The 18029-nt window shown below is 45.3% G+C and overlaps 1 protein-coding gene across 1 annotated transcript; it reads right to left on the bottom strand.

The window, feature by feature from the left end:
* Window positions 1-649: 649 nt before the first annotated feature.
* LOC125948714 (LIM/homeobox protein Lhx9-like) lies at window positions 650-17727 on the bottom strand. The gene is made up of 7 exons (XM_049675043.1): window positions 17651-17727; window positions 17440-17574; window positions 8204-8404; window positions 7560-7686; window positions 7334-7412; window positions 2292-2530; window positions 650-1019 (listed from the first exon to the last, which is right to left on the bottom strand). The coding sequence occupies exons 1-7, from the start codon at window positions 17725-17727 to the stop codon at window positions 801-803; spliced, it is 1077 nt and encodes a 358-aa protein (XP_049531000.1). The 3' UTR covers window positions 650-800.
* Between the last annotated feature and the right edge of the window lie 302 nt (window positions 17728-18029).

Here is an 18029-nt window from a genome sequence, read left to right as displayed (position 1 = left end):
GAATTAATTAATTACAAGCCTTTGCCGTTTTGAGGGAGGAGAAGAGAGGTTGCTGCAAGGGGATCATTCCGATCGTACCCGGTCATTACGCCAAGCGGTGTGGTGCGACTGTGCAAACATCGCATCGTTGCATCAACCTCGCACCGTTGTCGTTGTTGTTGTTGTTGTTGGCGAGCACAAAAACTGCTGCTGCAGCATGGGGTCCGGGAGGGCGTCTCGCTGAGGTTCTGGGAGGTTCCGTGTTCTGGGACCGTTCATTCGATGATCAGATGTGGCACAAGTGGTGTGCAAATTTGCTTTTCATTATGCCACCGTGAAGAACCCGGCGGTTGATCCGGATTGGTTGTTAATGGGCACACAAGCGCCCTCTTTAGTACCTGCTGGTTCCGCTCCTTTGGGTCCTCTATTGTTCCACATCCAACAGTGTAGACCAATTCATAATTTAAGTTTCTGACACTCTATGCCTCGTCAGCAATCGAGGTGCAACTTGTCCCATCAATACCGGTTAGGGATGACCATTCGCTGTGCGATGTCCCGGCTTCTAGGGCCATCTCATCCAGCAATGACCCTCCATCGTTCATGTCCTCATCCGATAGAACAACATTCTCGAACGAATGCAGCGATTGCTGCTGCTGTTGCATCTGGATGGGTTGATAATGATGTTGATGAAGGTGTTGATGATGATGCTGCTGCTGATCGATGGTCGGCTGGTTTGGCAAATCATCACCTGGTGTGCCACCGTTGCTACGCGACAGCTTTATCACATTCGATAGGATCATGTTCTTGATCATCAGATTGTGTCAGTAAAGCTCGGCGAACGTCATGTTGTGCATCTCCTCGAGGACCTGCGTCGAGGAGAGGTCATGTACGCCATCGTTCGGGTTGCCGCCGGTGTGATGGTGCAGCGTAGCGGTCGCTATCGACGGTAGTCCGGTCAGCGTTTGGCCCGGATTGCCCATCACCCCGTCCTGGCGCATCACATTCCGCCGCCACTTGGCGCGCGCATTTTGAAACCAGACCTGAGGAAGGAGAAGAACGGATGTTGCAATAGTGTGTTAATGATGCTCTGAAGCTTGATGCTTTCCTGCCTTAATGCCCCGGTACAAGAATGTTATATTTTCCACAAAGAACTGTCAAAACAATTTTTTTTGCATTGCGTTCGTGTATGAGGGCATTGAATGGACAATAATTTCATTGCACATTTTGCAATGTAGGAAATTCCATTGAAATCGATTTACTTTTGATCTATTGATCCATATCGATAGATGGATCGATTCATGCTAAGTATTTTACATGGAAGTTATATGGTTGTAAACCTATGAAGTAGTTGACAACAGCTACAGTAGCTATTCATTTCCACAAAAAAATCTCTTGTGGATTAGGGACTAACATGTTTTGCCAGTTGCAAAGAAATATTGCATTCCGATATCACGGGACCAAAAATTACAAAACACTAAATGATAGTTAGCGCCAAGACAACGACAGTTTACCGTTAATGAAAGTTGATGTATTGCATTGGTACCTATAAGCCCCAATACCAGCTAATTTCACTTTTAGTAATCATTGTGCTGCTATAATTTGGCGCATTGCAATTATTATTTCTATCCTTTTTTCAGGTGTTTACATACGGTAATAACTGTAATTGCAACTGTCTTTGTTGATATGTTCTTTGTCTTTGTAAAATCTTTGTTGATATGTTTTTGAAAATTGCAGTTAAAGTTGATAGCAAACGCATCTCCAGCCTTTGCGAAAGCAACTTTCACTGTTTGGAAACAGTTGGATGACTGCCAATCATTTAGCGACTAATGAAATTATATTTCAAACGCCTTGACACGATAGCAACTTTTCTTTCCTCTTTTTGGCAGTTAATCCAAAGTTTCCGCTTTTCCGCGGCCGTTCTGCTTAAGAATTGGATAATAATGAGCTGAGAGAAATTGGGCAACAGATTAGCACATATAAGAGCTTAAAAGACCTGTTGTTACTATTTGCTTCGTTATCTAACTTATGTTCCTGCTGTGCTATATTTTCAGGTGGAACGATGCCATTGCTCTATTAACGGAATAAACAAATAAACAAAATAAAACGTAGATTTATATGACACAATGCATGATTGAGAGTTGAAATGTCAAATTAATTTCGTCTATCAGAACCAAACGATAGCAACAGCAATGACATTTCGTTCCGATAGTTCTTAGCTGCAAAGTTTCTGTCGTGTACTGACTCTTTTAGAAACTCTTTAGATCCTCTTCTTGTTATTGCTTTTTAGGAAACTGACAGCCACCCTCGCTCACCTGTAATACCCGCTTCGAGAGACCCGTCTTCTGAGCTAGCTGCTTCAGATCCTTCGCGTCCGGGTTCTGGTTGATGGCAAAGTACGACTTCATCGTCCGCAGCTGGTGGTGCTTGAAGGACGTCCGCATCCGCTTGGTACGACAGTTCGGTGTAAGCGTACCACCAGACCCAGGGGACTGACTACCATCGTACGTCGATAAATCCAAGCTATTTACGCTCAACTCCTTCTGCAGCAGATCTAAGGTAACAAGTCGAAAGAAAATAGAAAATGGAAAAGTCAAACCATCCGTCGTCACTCTTGCTTTTCTGGGTTCTTCATCCGTCGTATTAACATGAAGCACGATGTGGAAAACAAAACGATACATTCATGCGGTGCCCGAGTGTCTGGCATAATTTTCCACCATCGGAGGCCCTCACCCACCTCGCCAGCATACGTTTCAGTTTTCAGCTCAATAATAGCTGATTAGCGCGTGGAAAATGTATGGAAATGAAGCGGCGGTGTTTGCTGTTTGCGGCGTCGCTCGTCACCCACTTGAGCTCCACTTTCACCAGACGCCACTCCGCGCGGTTATTTGTTCAGTTATTTGCTTTTAATTGTTGGAAGCTTGCTGCTCCATCCAGCGAGATGCATGAGAGATCGACGAGCAGCAGCAGTCAGCATTGTTTTATTTTTCGCTGCACGTTAATGTGCTCCTCTTCTTCTGGCTCGGTGCTCGAGTGCATAGTTTACATACGAAATTGTTGCACCGCCAGCATGATGATGAGCCGCCCGATGAGAAGCAACAGTCACACCCTAGAACACCTCCCTCTGCCCCTTCAACACCCCTTTTTCGGAGCACAAATTGCAGACCTCTCTCTCTCTCTCTGTGGGGCACAAGGAGTGAGATCTCGATGGAGGTTTTTGTTGTTATGCTGCTGCTGTTGCTGCTGCTGCACTGGTTCTCGGAAAGCCAATCTTATTTTTTGCTGCTTCTCCCCGTGGCACAGGAGAGGAGCTGAGGCACAAAACGGTGGCCCAGCCACGGAGCATCACGAGGCGGCCGATTTGCATTGATTGGCTGGGCACGGGCGTGGTGTTTTTTTTGTGTTCGCCATTGCCATTGCAGCCAATCTGCATCAACGCTGCAACGAGTCTTCGGCACCACACCACGCACGCCAGTCAACCGTTTGGTCTGGGTCAGCTCCCTGGGAGACCCCTTGAGACCGCTGGGAGAGACCCGTGATCATATTTATCCGAAATTAGCGTTGTTATGCTCTGTCTGCTGTTGCTGTTGTGGCAAGAGACATGATCACCGTCATGGCGGGGTAGTGTGGACCCACAGTTTGCAGCCTAGCATCCTGGAAGTGGACCTCTTTCGTGGAAAAATCCCCAAGAAACACACCCCACACACCACACCTACTGCTGATTACAGTCAACAACAACAGCAACAACCGACCGATTGCCGCGCCCTTGCACCTCTGCTGATGATGCTGCTAGGCATCGACACCGGCATTCGACTTCGTTAGCTTTTGTGATGATTAGTTGGTTGGTTGGTTGGTTGGTTTCGTGTCTCTCTTCGCGTAACTTGAATGCAAATCCAAAATGCTCTGCAACTCACTTCGTTACGATCGCGTTCGCGAGTGTCGGACAAATGCCTGCAAATGCTAATGATAAGCATCGCATTAGTGCTTCTATTCGCCCTTTCGGTGGCCATCCGGTTGGAACACTGCATTCTCGTCGAATCTCTCTCTGCCGATTCACACCGAACCAAAGGTCTTTAGGGAATGAGTTGGCATTTCTCAAAGAAATTCACTCTTGGTCTTGAGAATCTTGGTCAACCTAGCATGGAGTTCCGGTTATTACAAACGGACCACCATCTCACAGTTTACAGGGTGGTCCACAAGAAAAGGATAAATCTTTTATTGAACTTCAAAGACATTTTTAAGCGTTTCTCTTCAATCCCGAAGCATTTATCTCGTATGATTTAAACGGCAACAAACAAAATCATTTGATATGTCGACTGTCATTTTCAATTGCATTCAATTATATATTATAAAAAAGGGGAAATCAAAACACACATTCGTCAAATAGGTTTAAAACATTATAGAGCATAACTTAGGGATGCAAGCCATCAACCAATCAATGCTAGCTTTAATAGATTTACTAGGTTTAGCTTGATCATATGCGCATATTGAAAACTGTAATGAGTTTAAATTGGACCCAAATTTTCATGTTCACCTTCAACCAAGATACGGTCCATTTAATCGTATTACAGAATCTTCCCCATTCTGATAAGTACAATGTATTCGCGAATGTTGAGGTCTGTTTTAACCGATGATAAAATGAGCTTCTTCAATTAAATGAAATAGACTACAGTATTAATATTAGGACTGGTCATTATAAACATTGGCGGCATTTTCATAGTACTGGTCGCAACTGCTCCAAACATCGTAATTCCATTGGGATGCTTGGAAGGGACATGAACAGTTTCCGTTATACAAGAATTATATGAGATTTTCGTTTCTTCTGACACTTTTCGTATTGATCTCATCGGTTTTTGATTTCCTTTTTCTACGAGTGATCTTAACACTTCTGCAGAGCGCATAGATTGTAATAGGCTACTGTCTGCTTTTTATCCTCATCTAGCAGATATGTATCTCTAGAATATAATAATACCACTTTATGCAATACTAGACTTGGGAAATGTTTGCATTTTTAAAGGAGACACCCTTTATGATCTTCTTTTAATGAAGATGTAACCATGGTGGCACTGTTGGTGGTGGTTGGAGGCTCGTAACTTTGGCACGATCTTCCCATTTCCCTTATGACGATGATGATGACGCCGATGATGATGATGATGAAGATATGCGCGAATGATGGCCATTTCACGACTGACGTGCTACCGAAGAGAGGTTCGTGTCTTGACGCCCACCTCGCGCCATCTTTCCATCTCCAGCTTCCGCTGCTCCAGACGAAGACCACGATCGCGGTGCTGTATGGTATGCTTGTCCTATACCTTCTTGGAAAAGGCTTCCGCGTGATACGCTTTTCGTGCCGGTAGCAGCTTCTTCGGAATCACCTTTTTGCGCTTCCTGATGCCTTCCGGGAATGACGTGTCAGTCGCTCGCTCGCTCGCTGTGTGTGTGTCACGCAAAAGGGCAGCTCATTTGCAGACACTTTCGCATCAACGAACGATCCCTTTTTGAATAATTGGCAAACGGCAATCGGCGCGCCCCGGAAACAATGCAGACGCACTGCCCTTACGCAAAGGTCTAAACACACACACCAGGACGGTTGTTCCGGCGGCTGCACCCGGTACTAATTACCGCTTTTGGGCGCCACACACACGCACACACATACGTCGTTCAAATCATTAGCATAATAGGAAGTGATGAGTGATTTATTTAAATTTAATGACGCCGCTTGAAGCTCGAACCAGGAGCCTCGAGATATTTTCGGGTTGTGCATTCGCTTGAGTCGTCGTGAGGGATCTTGATCCAAGAAGGGATCATCAGACAGAGTCTACTTAGATGGTCGAAGGCACACGCGAGTGTTTGGGGCACTGGCGCTCGAAACGTTCTGGGACTTGGAGAGAACCTCGAGTCAACCATAATTCATGGTGATTGTGGCTGGCCGTGGATCCTGACCTCCAGGGTAGCTCATAATTGGCCAGATGCAATCCTTGAGGGGGACCAGACCAGGCCGAATCGAAGGATGAGAGACAATAGAGAACCAATTACTCTGCATCGTGTCGGTTATCGAAGTGACCGGATCGCCCAAGAGTCGCCCGAGATCGTGAAAAATAAATCAATCCCCACGGTAAGCTCGGTAAAACGGGTAGCGAGTGTCCCCCCCACCCCTGGTCTGGCTTTTCATTAATTTGAAGAGCGCAGCAGACTCACGCCTGGCATTAAAGGTAAGCGTTATGATCATTCGCAGATCGATCTAATGGAAATAATAACAGTAATTGTGGGGCGCATCGATCGCCCAGATGACGCGTGCAGGTAGCGTCCGTGTGCTTAATGGCCAAAAGAGGGGACCGGATGAATCGTACCAGCTGAGCGGCCGGACGGTAAGGGCCAAGAAGCAGGAGCATCGCACCTTATCGCGAACGGCTGCAGCGTTATCTTACAACTTAACTAAGTGAATCCTCCAAGGAGCAACCACTCGACCATCAAGGAACCGATGGTAGGAGTCGCGGATAACCGCTCGGCACAGCGTATCTCCCCGTGGACTGTGGACCAACCTGGGTGGCATAGCGCTCCGTTTCAGAAATGGACACGGAGACCATTTCTAATTGGCGATGATGCGTGCAGCTGCACATGCAACATCCGGTGCGTGTCTTCTGGTCCGGTGGTCCGGTTGCCCACAGAAACTCACGGGTAACAGACCCGGGGACCACATAGGCGGTCTCCGATAGGATAGGATTGGAGGAAGATCGACGCTTGACACGTGATTGAAATGCCAATCCCCGTGGTCGGTGCAGACCACTCTTCTTGTGCCCCGTTCTTGATTGCCTCCCAGGGGGATTGGCGCCACCCAGGAAGCGCATTGTGCGTGTAGTGGCCACACCGTCCCTCCGTCCTGTTGTCCCAAGACCAAATGACTCATTCTTTAACTTGGCACACGTTCCTCGATCTCGAACTCCGAACTCTCACCCGCAACATTTACACTGGGCCCTTTCGCATGGCCCTCTTAGACGCGTTTATTTGTTAAACACGAACTCCAGGCCCAAAAGGCCACGAAATCATCATCAACCGGAGGAGAACCCTCTGCCAACACTCTGCTCCAGAGAGAGAGAGAGCGGCTTATCATCCAAAAAGCATCACGCGCAAAAGTCACGTCGTCCTCTGTTTTGCGTACTTTAAAGTACACATCGTCTGGTGTGGTTGCCACGACAACAATGCAAAATGGCCCCCTTAAACAGGAACACCTTCCAGCGTGTGGTGCGCGTCCTGAAATCTGAACACCGTGGGAGCACCACGTGGGGTTGATGGGAAAGCGGAACGCAAAGGCAAGTGAGACGATAAGACACAATTCGTGCTGGTGGCCGAGACTTACCGAGACGCAGCGGCGCAGTACCTGGATCGAGTGCTTCGAGTTGTGGCGCTGTCGACTGCTGCTGTTGCTGCTGCTGTTGCTGGGGCGATGGTTGAAGCCCCGGAGGAGGAGGAGGAGGTACAGACGATGTAGGAGGATGTTGATGCGGATGTTGCTGTTCGTGCTGCTGCTGCTGCTGGTGCTGTTGGCCAGGACATTGGTTGGGATCACCGACAAGCAGACCGACGGCCGGTGGTTGAGGTGTGGCAAGCTTGCGCTTCCTCGGCCGTCCTTTCTGCGATGGTTGCACCGAGTGTCCGGTGACCGATGTGGTCGTTACGGGGAAAAACTGCGGTGAAATGGTTTCTGGTTCACTGGTTTGGTGGTGGTGGTGATGGTGGTGGTGGTGGTGGTGGAGGGGAACGGTTTGCAAGAACAGATTCCAGAAAGGAGCGCGGAAATGTTATCAATGATCATCGCGCAAGGTTCGCAAGGATTGTGAGTTGTTTTGGGATGTTGCAGGGCAAAGGACGTTTAGTTTGAATGAAAACGGACAAGGAATAGGGGAGAGCGTGTGGTGTGTGTGTGTGTACGTCACATACCAATAGAGAGAAAAAAAGGGGAGCAAAAGAGATAGAAAAAGAGAGAAAGAAAGTGGATGATCATATTAAAGAAAGAGAGTAGAGATGCGAAAACAGGTCGAGAAATCGGGTAGGAAATGAATGATAAAGAAAGTGTTTTTTTTGTGAATCATTTAGTACACACAGACACGCACACGAGGAAGGACAGATAGACAGACAGGCAGACAGACAGTCAGGTATAATTGTTTGGTTAGTTGAGTTTGGCTATCCACGGTTGTCGACGGTCGTATTGGTTTCGCTGTCGACTTACCTTAGCACATCGGACTCGTAATGTTCGCCACAGAAGACGCGACCATCGCGGATACCGGCCGTATCGCCACCACGCAGCAGCTGGCCGCAGACGAGGCAGGAGAAGCAGTTCACGTGGAATATGAGGTCCTTCGCACGCATCACCAGATCCGAGGCGCTGATACCGTTCCGACATCGGGCGCACCGGCGCGCTGAAAAGTGGCTGCAAATGGCATTTTTTGCAAAAATTTCAACAAAGTAATGAACAATGTGTCTTATTTGGCGTTGCGAGTTCGATTATGATGATGATAGATGATTTATGATTAGTATTACTCAAGGGATTCGTATTGGCCTTTAGGAAAAAGTAATATGTTGACAAAAATTTAAGGTAAGGTATGTATCTGAAACACCTTAAACAAAATTGTTTAAGAAAGACATTAGAAGAGAAATACGTTTTGTTTATGGAATGGAAATGAGGCCCCGATTATTTGGATCATTTACGGTTGGTCAGTCTTAAATTAAAAACATGTAGTTTTTTCGCTGAAATTCAACATAAATGCAAGAAATGTTGTGAATGCTTTTCTTTGACATGATCCTAAATTGAGTATAGTTTCAAGCTGTCATCCATATGTCTAGGAATTCAATTAAGCTGAAAAATATAGTACTGATTTCATACTGAGAAAAAGCTTTTATAAGAATTTTTTTTTAATGAATATCCACTTTCTACAGTATCGTAATCCGATCACATCTACAGTGACCGGCATAAGTAAAAGCCCACCCCTAGATTTTTGTAGAATTTCGACTGTAAATCCTATATTTTCTATCGTAAACGGCAAGTGTTGTGTTTTTCTTGAAGGTTGAACATTCGTCTTTCAATTTCACTAGCTTTCATCTCGATTGGCTCGATAACAAATTTTTGATAAATGTTTAAATGAGAGATGGTCGATCACAGATGTGACAAAAGTAAAAGCCCACCTACAATGAAACTTCCGTAACAATTAATATGGTCCATCCTTAGCCCGGATTTCAAGTTACAGGTGTTTTGACATGTCGTCTACACGATTGCAAGAGTATTGAGAATCAAACTTGTTGAAAAACTTCAAAAAAAATAATTGTTTTTGATAATAACATAATTCTTTATGAAATTGTTATCTAAAATTCCCCACAAATTCTTAATCCGTTTAAATCCTGGCTTTGAGAAGGCCACTTGAGAAAGGGAGTAACACGGGAACATTAAAAAATATTAGTTATTTTAGCAGTATGGTTAGGATCACTGCCCTGTTGCATAACAAAAGAGCTTTTAAAAGGGCTTATTCGTACTGAGTCCATCAAAGGGTTATTTGGGGTGTCAACATAATTTTCGCCCGCCATAATACCATCATTTTCTTTGAATTGTCCATAAGAGCCACAGAAAATTCACACCGTAACTTCATACTACCACCTCCATGCTTGATTATGACCGGTACATTACGTTCTTGCAAACCATGGTTTTTTCTACGTCGATAACTTTCGTGATAGTTTGTATTAAATGTTTCCATTTATGATTCGTCAGACTATAGAACATTACTCTAGCCTTCTTTTAGCTTGGTTACACATTTCCGGGTGAAATTCCAACGTTTAACCATATTTTTGGCTTATAAACGGAAGACTTTTAGCATACGTACTCTTGTACTCATGTAGAGCTTATCTAATGTGGCATAGTTTGCTCTAAAATAGACAGCGATAGGGTTTTCAAGATGGAACAGATAGTTAATTCTAACGATTTCCTAATCTCTGGAATGGTTTTTATCATTTGTTCGATCATTCGTCTTCCAAGATCGTCCGTTTTAAAATATCATTTGTTGTTCTGATGAACATTGGTGATTAGTCATGATGGCATAAAGGTGTCCCCTAATAATAATATTTTTTCTGCTAATATCTGGTGAGACCTATGGTTGAATCAATGCTGCATAAGAAGATTTCAGGCATGCAACGATTTTTTTTCCTCCCATACACCCATTTCTTTTGCGAAAACCCGTGCGCAATCGACTTACTACTGGAACTGCTACGATTGATGGATTAAATTGCTGAAAACAATAATGGGGGGAACCTAAAACTTTAAAACAGATGTAAACTAAAGATCCAAAAAAGATATAGTAACCAGAGGGCTTTACTAGAATCACAATAATATTTTTTTGTAAAGTGGGCTTTTACTTTTGTCACATCTGCGATCGACCATCTCTCATTTAAACATTTATCAAAAATTTGTTATCGAGCCAATCGAGATGAAAGCTAGTGAAATTGAAAGACGAATGTTCAACCTTCAAGAAAAACACAACACTTGCCGTTTACGATAGAAAATGTAGGATTTACAGTCGAAATTCTACAAAAATCTAGGGGTGGGCTTTTACTTATGCCGGTCACTGTAACTAATTTAATAATTCACGATAGATTGCGGTATATAATAAATCACAAATCGTCGTAGGTTTAACCGTTGTATGTTTTCAACATTTTGTTTGTATTTCTACATTTTACAAGTGCTGCCTAGCTAATGCGGGAATAATTCATCATCCAAATTGATTCAGTTATTTCATTTGTTTCATGCATAAACACTCAGGCTTCTGCTGTGACTCGCCTTATATCTTGAAGTGTCTTTTTTGGGCACTCAGCTCTTGCCTTTTATTGAAAGAAATTAGTTAATAGTAACTTTGCAGGCAACCCGGCAGGAATAGTTTATAAAATGAAACTCTCTTTCCTTGCGTATTAACAGACATGAGGAAAAACCTTGAGCATGAACATAAACCAAATTATATTAAACCCTCCCAACTCAAAAGTTTATGAAAGAGCAGTTTGTTGGAAAAAATGTTTTAATTTTGGAAACGAACTATTTCTGTTTCGATCTGCCAGTAGTATCATCAATTATACTTGTACAGGAAGATCTTTCATTTTGTTTATGCTAGTAAAATATAAAAAAATGCTATTGCTGGTGTGTATTACCGATAGTATCATGGCATTTTCATGCCTTTTGCACTGACGTGTAAACCCCGCGAAATGACTTCTCGACAAACTGTTGAATCATCACGAACCTGTCCTGGTTTCTGGTGATCTTTTTCTTGTTTTTGTGTGCAATGATGGCTTCCAAAATAATTTAACCGTTAACCCTCCTACCGGTTTCCTACCAAGTAGCAGCTTCATCCCCAAAAAAGGACATGATTCGGTTAGAAAGTGTGGAAGAATATATGACCACGACCACCCAGCAAAACTGTGGCCTCACGTACGTAACTGACTGACTGACGCAAAACTCTGGCCCGTTCTTCTGCCCCGGAAGCCAACTCTTGCCAACTTGCTCTTCATGCCACGCAATGTGATCCTCATTTTAGTCCACCAAACCATATATCCATGACGAATGATTCATGTGTCCTTTTACGGCCTGTTTGGGGGCATCGAAACAGCACCGGGACCAGCGATGGCGAACATAAACGTGACCTGCGCGCCATGCACGATCCGCAGAGACAAACCTGAGATGTGGATTTCTTTCGCGGAATGGAGTGACTCCGTTTCCCTCGTTTTTCGCCGATGCCCTTGAGGTATTGGGCACAGAAGACACACAAAATGGAATGGAATGGAAGAACCCCTTTTCGACACAGGAAAAAAAGGTTGAATCAAGTGAAGCAAAATTCACGATAAATCATGCGCATGCGATTCATTGCCGATTCATTGCGAAGCGAAGAAGTCAACCATCGAACATGAGCCGTTTACTTGAACCCGTTTTCCAGCTGATATATCCGTTGACTGCTCTCCGATACACACACACACAAATGATGGGCAGACTCGTCCTATCAGCATCGTGCGTCTTGTTTTTTGTTTTGTGGCGATTTCTTCGAAAAATTTCCCCATTGTATCTCTCCACTCCTAACGACACTTTTCGCATCTTTATCCTCGTATATCTCCTCGATGTCTTCGACGGTCGCATTGTCCGTGTCCGGCTGCTGGTGCTGCTGCGGAACATTCTTGACCGTTCGCCACCGAGAGACAAGTAGTTCAAGCTGCTGCAAACCGCTTTGCAAACAATGGTCCCCAGTGGACCGTCTGCTGTTGCCAGTAACGGACTTTTACCGCAACCAGATATTACCTTTTTGGGCACAATGCCTACCGAGGACAAGCGGATCGAACGTGCATCCGTGTTTTGGTCCCGCGGAGAGGGTTGAAGGTACGTTCCTCGAAAATGCAATGAGCTTCTATCGATTTCTGGTCGGTATTCGGGCAAGTGGACGATCAGTGCGCCATTTTGTCGCACATGCGGTGGCGAAAGGAAATGAAGACAAAAAGTCAAACGTCGTCGTCGTCCTCGTGGTCGTTTGGGTGCAGTGCTTGTGCTACAATCACTCCCGATCACCGGACTGGAACATTCGAGCAGAAACTACTGCCCCCTGATGGCAATGAAAACGTTTTGTCGCGATTGCAATCCACAACCGCACAATGTCGCGATGACAGCAAACATCTTGAATGCTTTCCAGTGCTGCCAAAACCTGTGCTGCAGGCCCAGCGAGTCACAGGAAATACGAAGACATTCGATGGACCCAACGATTCGGTTCGATGGTTCGCAGAAGCCCGAAGCCCGAAGCCCGGAGTTTGGTGAAAACTTCTTGGAATCCATAAAGCTGTCGTATGGTCGCTGTTTGTTGATTCGTTTATGTTCCACGCTCGAGATCTCTCTCTCTCTCTCTCTCTCTCTCTCTCTCTCTCTCTCTCTCTCTCTCTCTCTCTCTCTCTCTCTCTCTCTTTCTCTTTCTTGTATTGAGCGTTAGTATTGGAAATGCTTTTCAAGGCCCAACGAGTAAGGCCAGCATCCTTTACTCCATCGTTTCAGAGCTCGCCGTCTCTCTTTATGTTTATGTATCCTCCACCCATTATCGACCGGCAGCTGAGAGGACAGGTTTTTGGGAAGGATGGTATGTCATTCCAAGCGATTTTATTTTATTTGTTCCCCAAAAATTTATTCCAAGCTTCCATTCCAGTTACTCCTGACAGAGGACAGAGGGACCGGATCGAGGTCTTCGAGTAAACCGTTACGACGTCGCATAACATGGCTGCAGAATGTGTAGAAGTTGCAGAAGAAGCTGCAAACCATCTTGAAACTCCAAAAATGTGCGATCGATGCGAGTGGATCGTGGAAACCGTTTCGACGAGACAACTGTTGTGTTGTCATTGTGTCTGCTGGTCTTCTTGGTCGCATTATCGGTTTCGATCGCTTTGAAGTCGAGAAAAAAACAGGAACTGCGACCTTCTGTTCAATTGGATGTTGTTACATGGACGGAATGGAACACTGGAAGCATAAAGAAGGTGTACGAGGTTTCATTCAACCGGATGCATGAATCCAAAATTGTTGTTTTCTAGAGAGAATCTGACAAATCTAATGCATGACCCAGGAATCATCACCAATAGTATGTTAGAAAACAACTATTACAGCAGCTCTCGTTAGAACTGCGGTTAAAAATTCATAGTTCCATACATACTTAAACATCTGAACACCATATCTGACTCTTTCTGTTCACCATATTAAGAACTAATCCACTCTACCATAGAGTATATACAGAAAAAATCGCAAGCAGCACGATGTCCTTCCCATTCGCGCTCGTCTACAAGCAATCTATCGTTACTGATTAATAGCCAAATGCGGTTATATATTGATGCAGTGAGTAGAATTGGATGGTCTGTTATACAGAGGAATCGTTGTAGGTATGACCAGAAATATACTTGATAGAAGAATCTACAGTAGGATTCGATTAGTCTATACGATTTGTAAGAAGTATTGTCTTTTGTAGGAGCTTCAATCTGTTGAGAGTTAAATTTTGTTGGTCTACTCATGTCTTCTGAAGTTGTCTTACTAAACTAATTACTGTGCATAAAAAACAAATGTGCTACAAGTTCTTGGTTCTGATGATATTTTAAAAACAATCTTTCACATTATCAGTACCTGGAGGAGTAAGTGATGTCTAACTAAACAGAGGTCACATTCAACATTCTATTGCAAAAAGTTTCTTCAAATAAAAATAAAACTTCCATCTCACAAGCGACGTGCGTGGTTGTCCCTTTGAGCAGCAGCCACAACAGCAGCAGCAGGAGATGAAGAAGGTCGTGCACGTTTCAGCACTCCCCGAAGACGGAGAAGATGGCGAAGTCGACGACGCACTCGACACTCTCTCAACAAGTTGTTGACGTTCCGCGTGCATTCTACGCGGCCGGCGGAGGACAGATTGCGTGAGTAACGGCAACTATTCGTCGCATGATTTAAATGGCCATGTTTCGCCATTCACCCGGGAGTCCCGGGATGCCGAGCACGAAATGGTGACGACGGTGGTCACGTCATCATAGTCCCACCCTTCCCACACACACACACATGGAACGAAGACAATTTTATGGAAATCTCAACCGGCACGACGATCAGTGGCCGGTGGTGAAGCACGTGCACCGCATGGTCCAGGAGTGGCAGCAGCGTTAAAGCCTCCTCCCCACATTGGTGGTCCCGGCCTCGGACAGCCTGGGTGGCAACATTCACCGCCATGGCCACGGTCCCCCTTTGGTGATCATGCAGGGGCTGGCTCACTTGTTCCGAGAATCGTACGCGGGATTAATATGCAACCAGTTGGTTGGTTGCATATCCCCTTCGCTACCGTTTGCTCGTGTCTCGGGACATTCCCGGAGTACCGGGATATCACCGGTGGCTCATCTCTCACCGGCAACGTCCGTCTGTTCCACTGCGGACTCAACTCAAGTCCGGAGCTCGCTCGAGAGGACGTTCTGTGGTGGATGAAATCTGATGAAACCAAAACGGAACAGTGCAGCATCACGTTCCGTGCAGTTCCGTGTCGGTTTGCAATTGGTGTGCGACCACCAATGGACCGTTTCTCTCTTTCTCCTTCCCTTTTTCTCTTTCTGTCTGTCTGTCTCTCTTCTCTTCGAGTTTTTCTCTTATTTGTCACGTACCACCCTCATATCTGGGTCACACATCTTCGAAGCAGTCGCTGGTGGCCTTCGAAGCAGCATCCAGCATCATCTACAGAGGGTAGCATCACTGACCGTAGCTCCGGTGGCCAATGCATGCCCGGGCATGCCGGCCCCGTGACTGCATTCAGCGGTTAGCGATGAATAATGCGAGATTGAGAAGAGGAGGAGTGGCCGCTCGATCATCCCCCATCCCCTAGCGAGGTTTCCGATGCAAATCGTTACCAACACCGACGCCTACACGGCTTCGTTTGCTTTGCACACGGCTACGAATGGTAATGCAAATTGTTGCCACCTTCCTGTGTGGGCCTCACAGCCAGCAAAAAAAAACAGTCAACGACCATGCGTCTCCATGAGATGCGACTGCCCGGGTTGCTTCGATCTGCATGTTGTTTGGTCGCTCGCTAGGAAACTGGAATTGTGTCTGATGTTCTGATGCCATTCCGCATGGAAGGTTTATGCAGTTTGCAAATGATCTTTGTGTTCGTGTACTTCCTGTTCCCGGACTCCCGGAATCAACATAAAACCCTCGTCGCGATTGTTCCCGGTTTCTATCATTTCTCTTGGAAATTCTCGATTCTGCTTCATCGAGCTCAAAGCGAACGTCCGTCTGCATACTCTGCTTTCAAGTATCCACTTCTCTGCTGCTGAACGGGCTTTCTACTTATTGCTGGCTCCGTGGTAGCCTTCAGCCTGAATTCAATCAATCCGGTCTGACAACGGTTGGTCTCGAGTTGGTACGCCTGCGTTGTGGGGTCGAGAACCGAAAAATCAATGAAAAGAAGAGCTCTTTCTCGCCCTCGAAGGAGAAGCATCACTTGAACATGTTCACAGATCACAGAATACACCTGGACGAACGGAAGAAAGAAGCTGGACCACGGGTTCTGTCCTGTCGCTACAAGCAGCGCAACAAATAAGAAATGGACATAATAAAGATACCGGCTCTTCTTCTCTCTGCCTATCCTCGGCGTTCTGTTTCCCTTTGGGAACATGCTGATTGAATGGAATGAAAGAGTCAGTAGCAAACGACGGATGGTAAATAATGCTCCACGAATGATTTCTATTTAATTTTCTCGAATCCATTTTTTGTGCTGCTTCGAATTTTGTAGATTGTACAGGGTGTCCCCCCACATTGTGTTGCCATTTTCAATATGATTGTAGACCCAATATGATTGTAGACCCTGTTGATGGTGATTTTTAAAAGAAATAATTATTTTAACAGGTAATTTTTACCAAGATACTAGTGAAACCATTTGTTAAAAAAATTTGCAATCGTTTGGTCTCTTTCATAAATATAGATTTTAGAAACAAAACTCTCACTGTTTCGAAACCTGTACAGCCTGTAAAATGACCCAGTGAATGCAAAAAGTTTTCCTGGTATCAGCTGACACACAAATCAACTACAAAAGACTTTTAAAACGCGTCGAAAGTCATAATTTGAGAAGGAGAATCATGGCATTAATGTAATGCAACGCAAAAATCAACCCGGTTATGAACAAAATTTCACTTTAGTGACATCTATTCTGGGACACCCTGTGCTCGTACGGAGTAAGCAGAGTGATTTGCATTGGAATAAATTTATGAGTTGTGTCATTGGACGGTACACGACCGTGTTGTGTTGTCAGAGCATTATGCTTGGCAAGCAAAGTTCTGATTGAATGAAAAGGCACGAAAGGTACCGAGGTACCACAGGACTGTTGGCCAAGTGCGGTTGGTTTGTATATTTGGGTCTTCACTTTCTCTTTCTATCTCGTTCTCTAGGGACATCTTCATCTCGGTGGCATGAACGTGCTCCTGGATAAATGCTGGTAAACTAAGGATCAGTATTAAACATTTATGCGCAACCTCAGCAAATCCTTCTCATTGTTACCATTCATTACTCTCCGCCGTCCGCATGTTCGACGAAGATCATGTTTTCGAATACTTCAATTCTTTCTTCAGTGTCCGTTACATTTAAATATTTAATCGAAATAACGTTCGAAACGTTGCGGAGCGGACATTTGCCTTGCATCGTTATTACTCATAATTGTATTGGCCTCGTGCAGCTAATGGTTGACCAGTAAATGAGTCTCCGTGTGTGTGGTACTCCATTAATAGCACTGCAACGACGCTATATTTGTCTGACAGACGCAGGCCCCATCAAGTACCGACCTGCATACCGCTTTGACCTCACGTATAATGAGCTGGGGGGCACCGCCACCGGAAATTGGAAACTTCTGCTCTCTCTTTCCCACTCTCTGTCACTCTCCTCACTGTTCTCGACACATCACTTACCGGTAATAGTCGTCCTTGCAGTAGATGTTGCCCTCACGCGAGTAGCAGCTCAGCTCCGCTTCCAGGTTGTGCAGACATTTGCAACATCGGAGGCACTGGTTGTGCCACGCTCGGTCCGCCACGAGGAGGTAGTATCTGGAGTATTGGAGCAACGAAGCGGGGAGAAGAGGTCATTTACGATCATTCGCGAAAACAGGGATCGGTCACATACCGGTCTCTGATGGGACTGCCACAGCCAGCACATTTCTCCGGTGCCATCGCTTCGCTCGCCATAAGATCCTTTAGCATGGTTCCGGTGTGTTGCGTTGCGGCCTATACGCCACGGTTTCCTGTCTCTAATTCCCACCACACACACACACTCACGGCAAATGGCACTCGACGGCACCTTTCGAACCACGCACACAGTTCGATCAAACAACAGTTCTTTCGCAACTCATCACAACATGGCCACAAGTTCCATGGATGCTTTCGATGGATCGCGAAGGTCCGGAATACCGGAAGTGCATCCAGGAACGGGTGCACGGTTTCGGGTTTTTTTTTGCAGGGATGCAAACTATTTGATCGTTGCCTTTTGTCGGCGTTTTTCTTTT

This window comes from Anopheles darlingi, chromosome 2 (genome assembly GCF_943734745.1).
Source record: "Anopheles darlingi chromosome 2, idAnoDarlMG_H_01, whole genome shotgun sequence".
NCBI classification, from domain to species: Eukaryota; Metazoa; Arthropoda; class Insecta; order Diptera; family Culicidae; genus Anopheles; species Anopheles darlingi.
The sequence above is the reverse complement of the archived record's forward strand: the minus strand, read 5'-3'. Positions and strand labels throughout refer to the sequence as shown.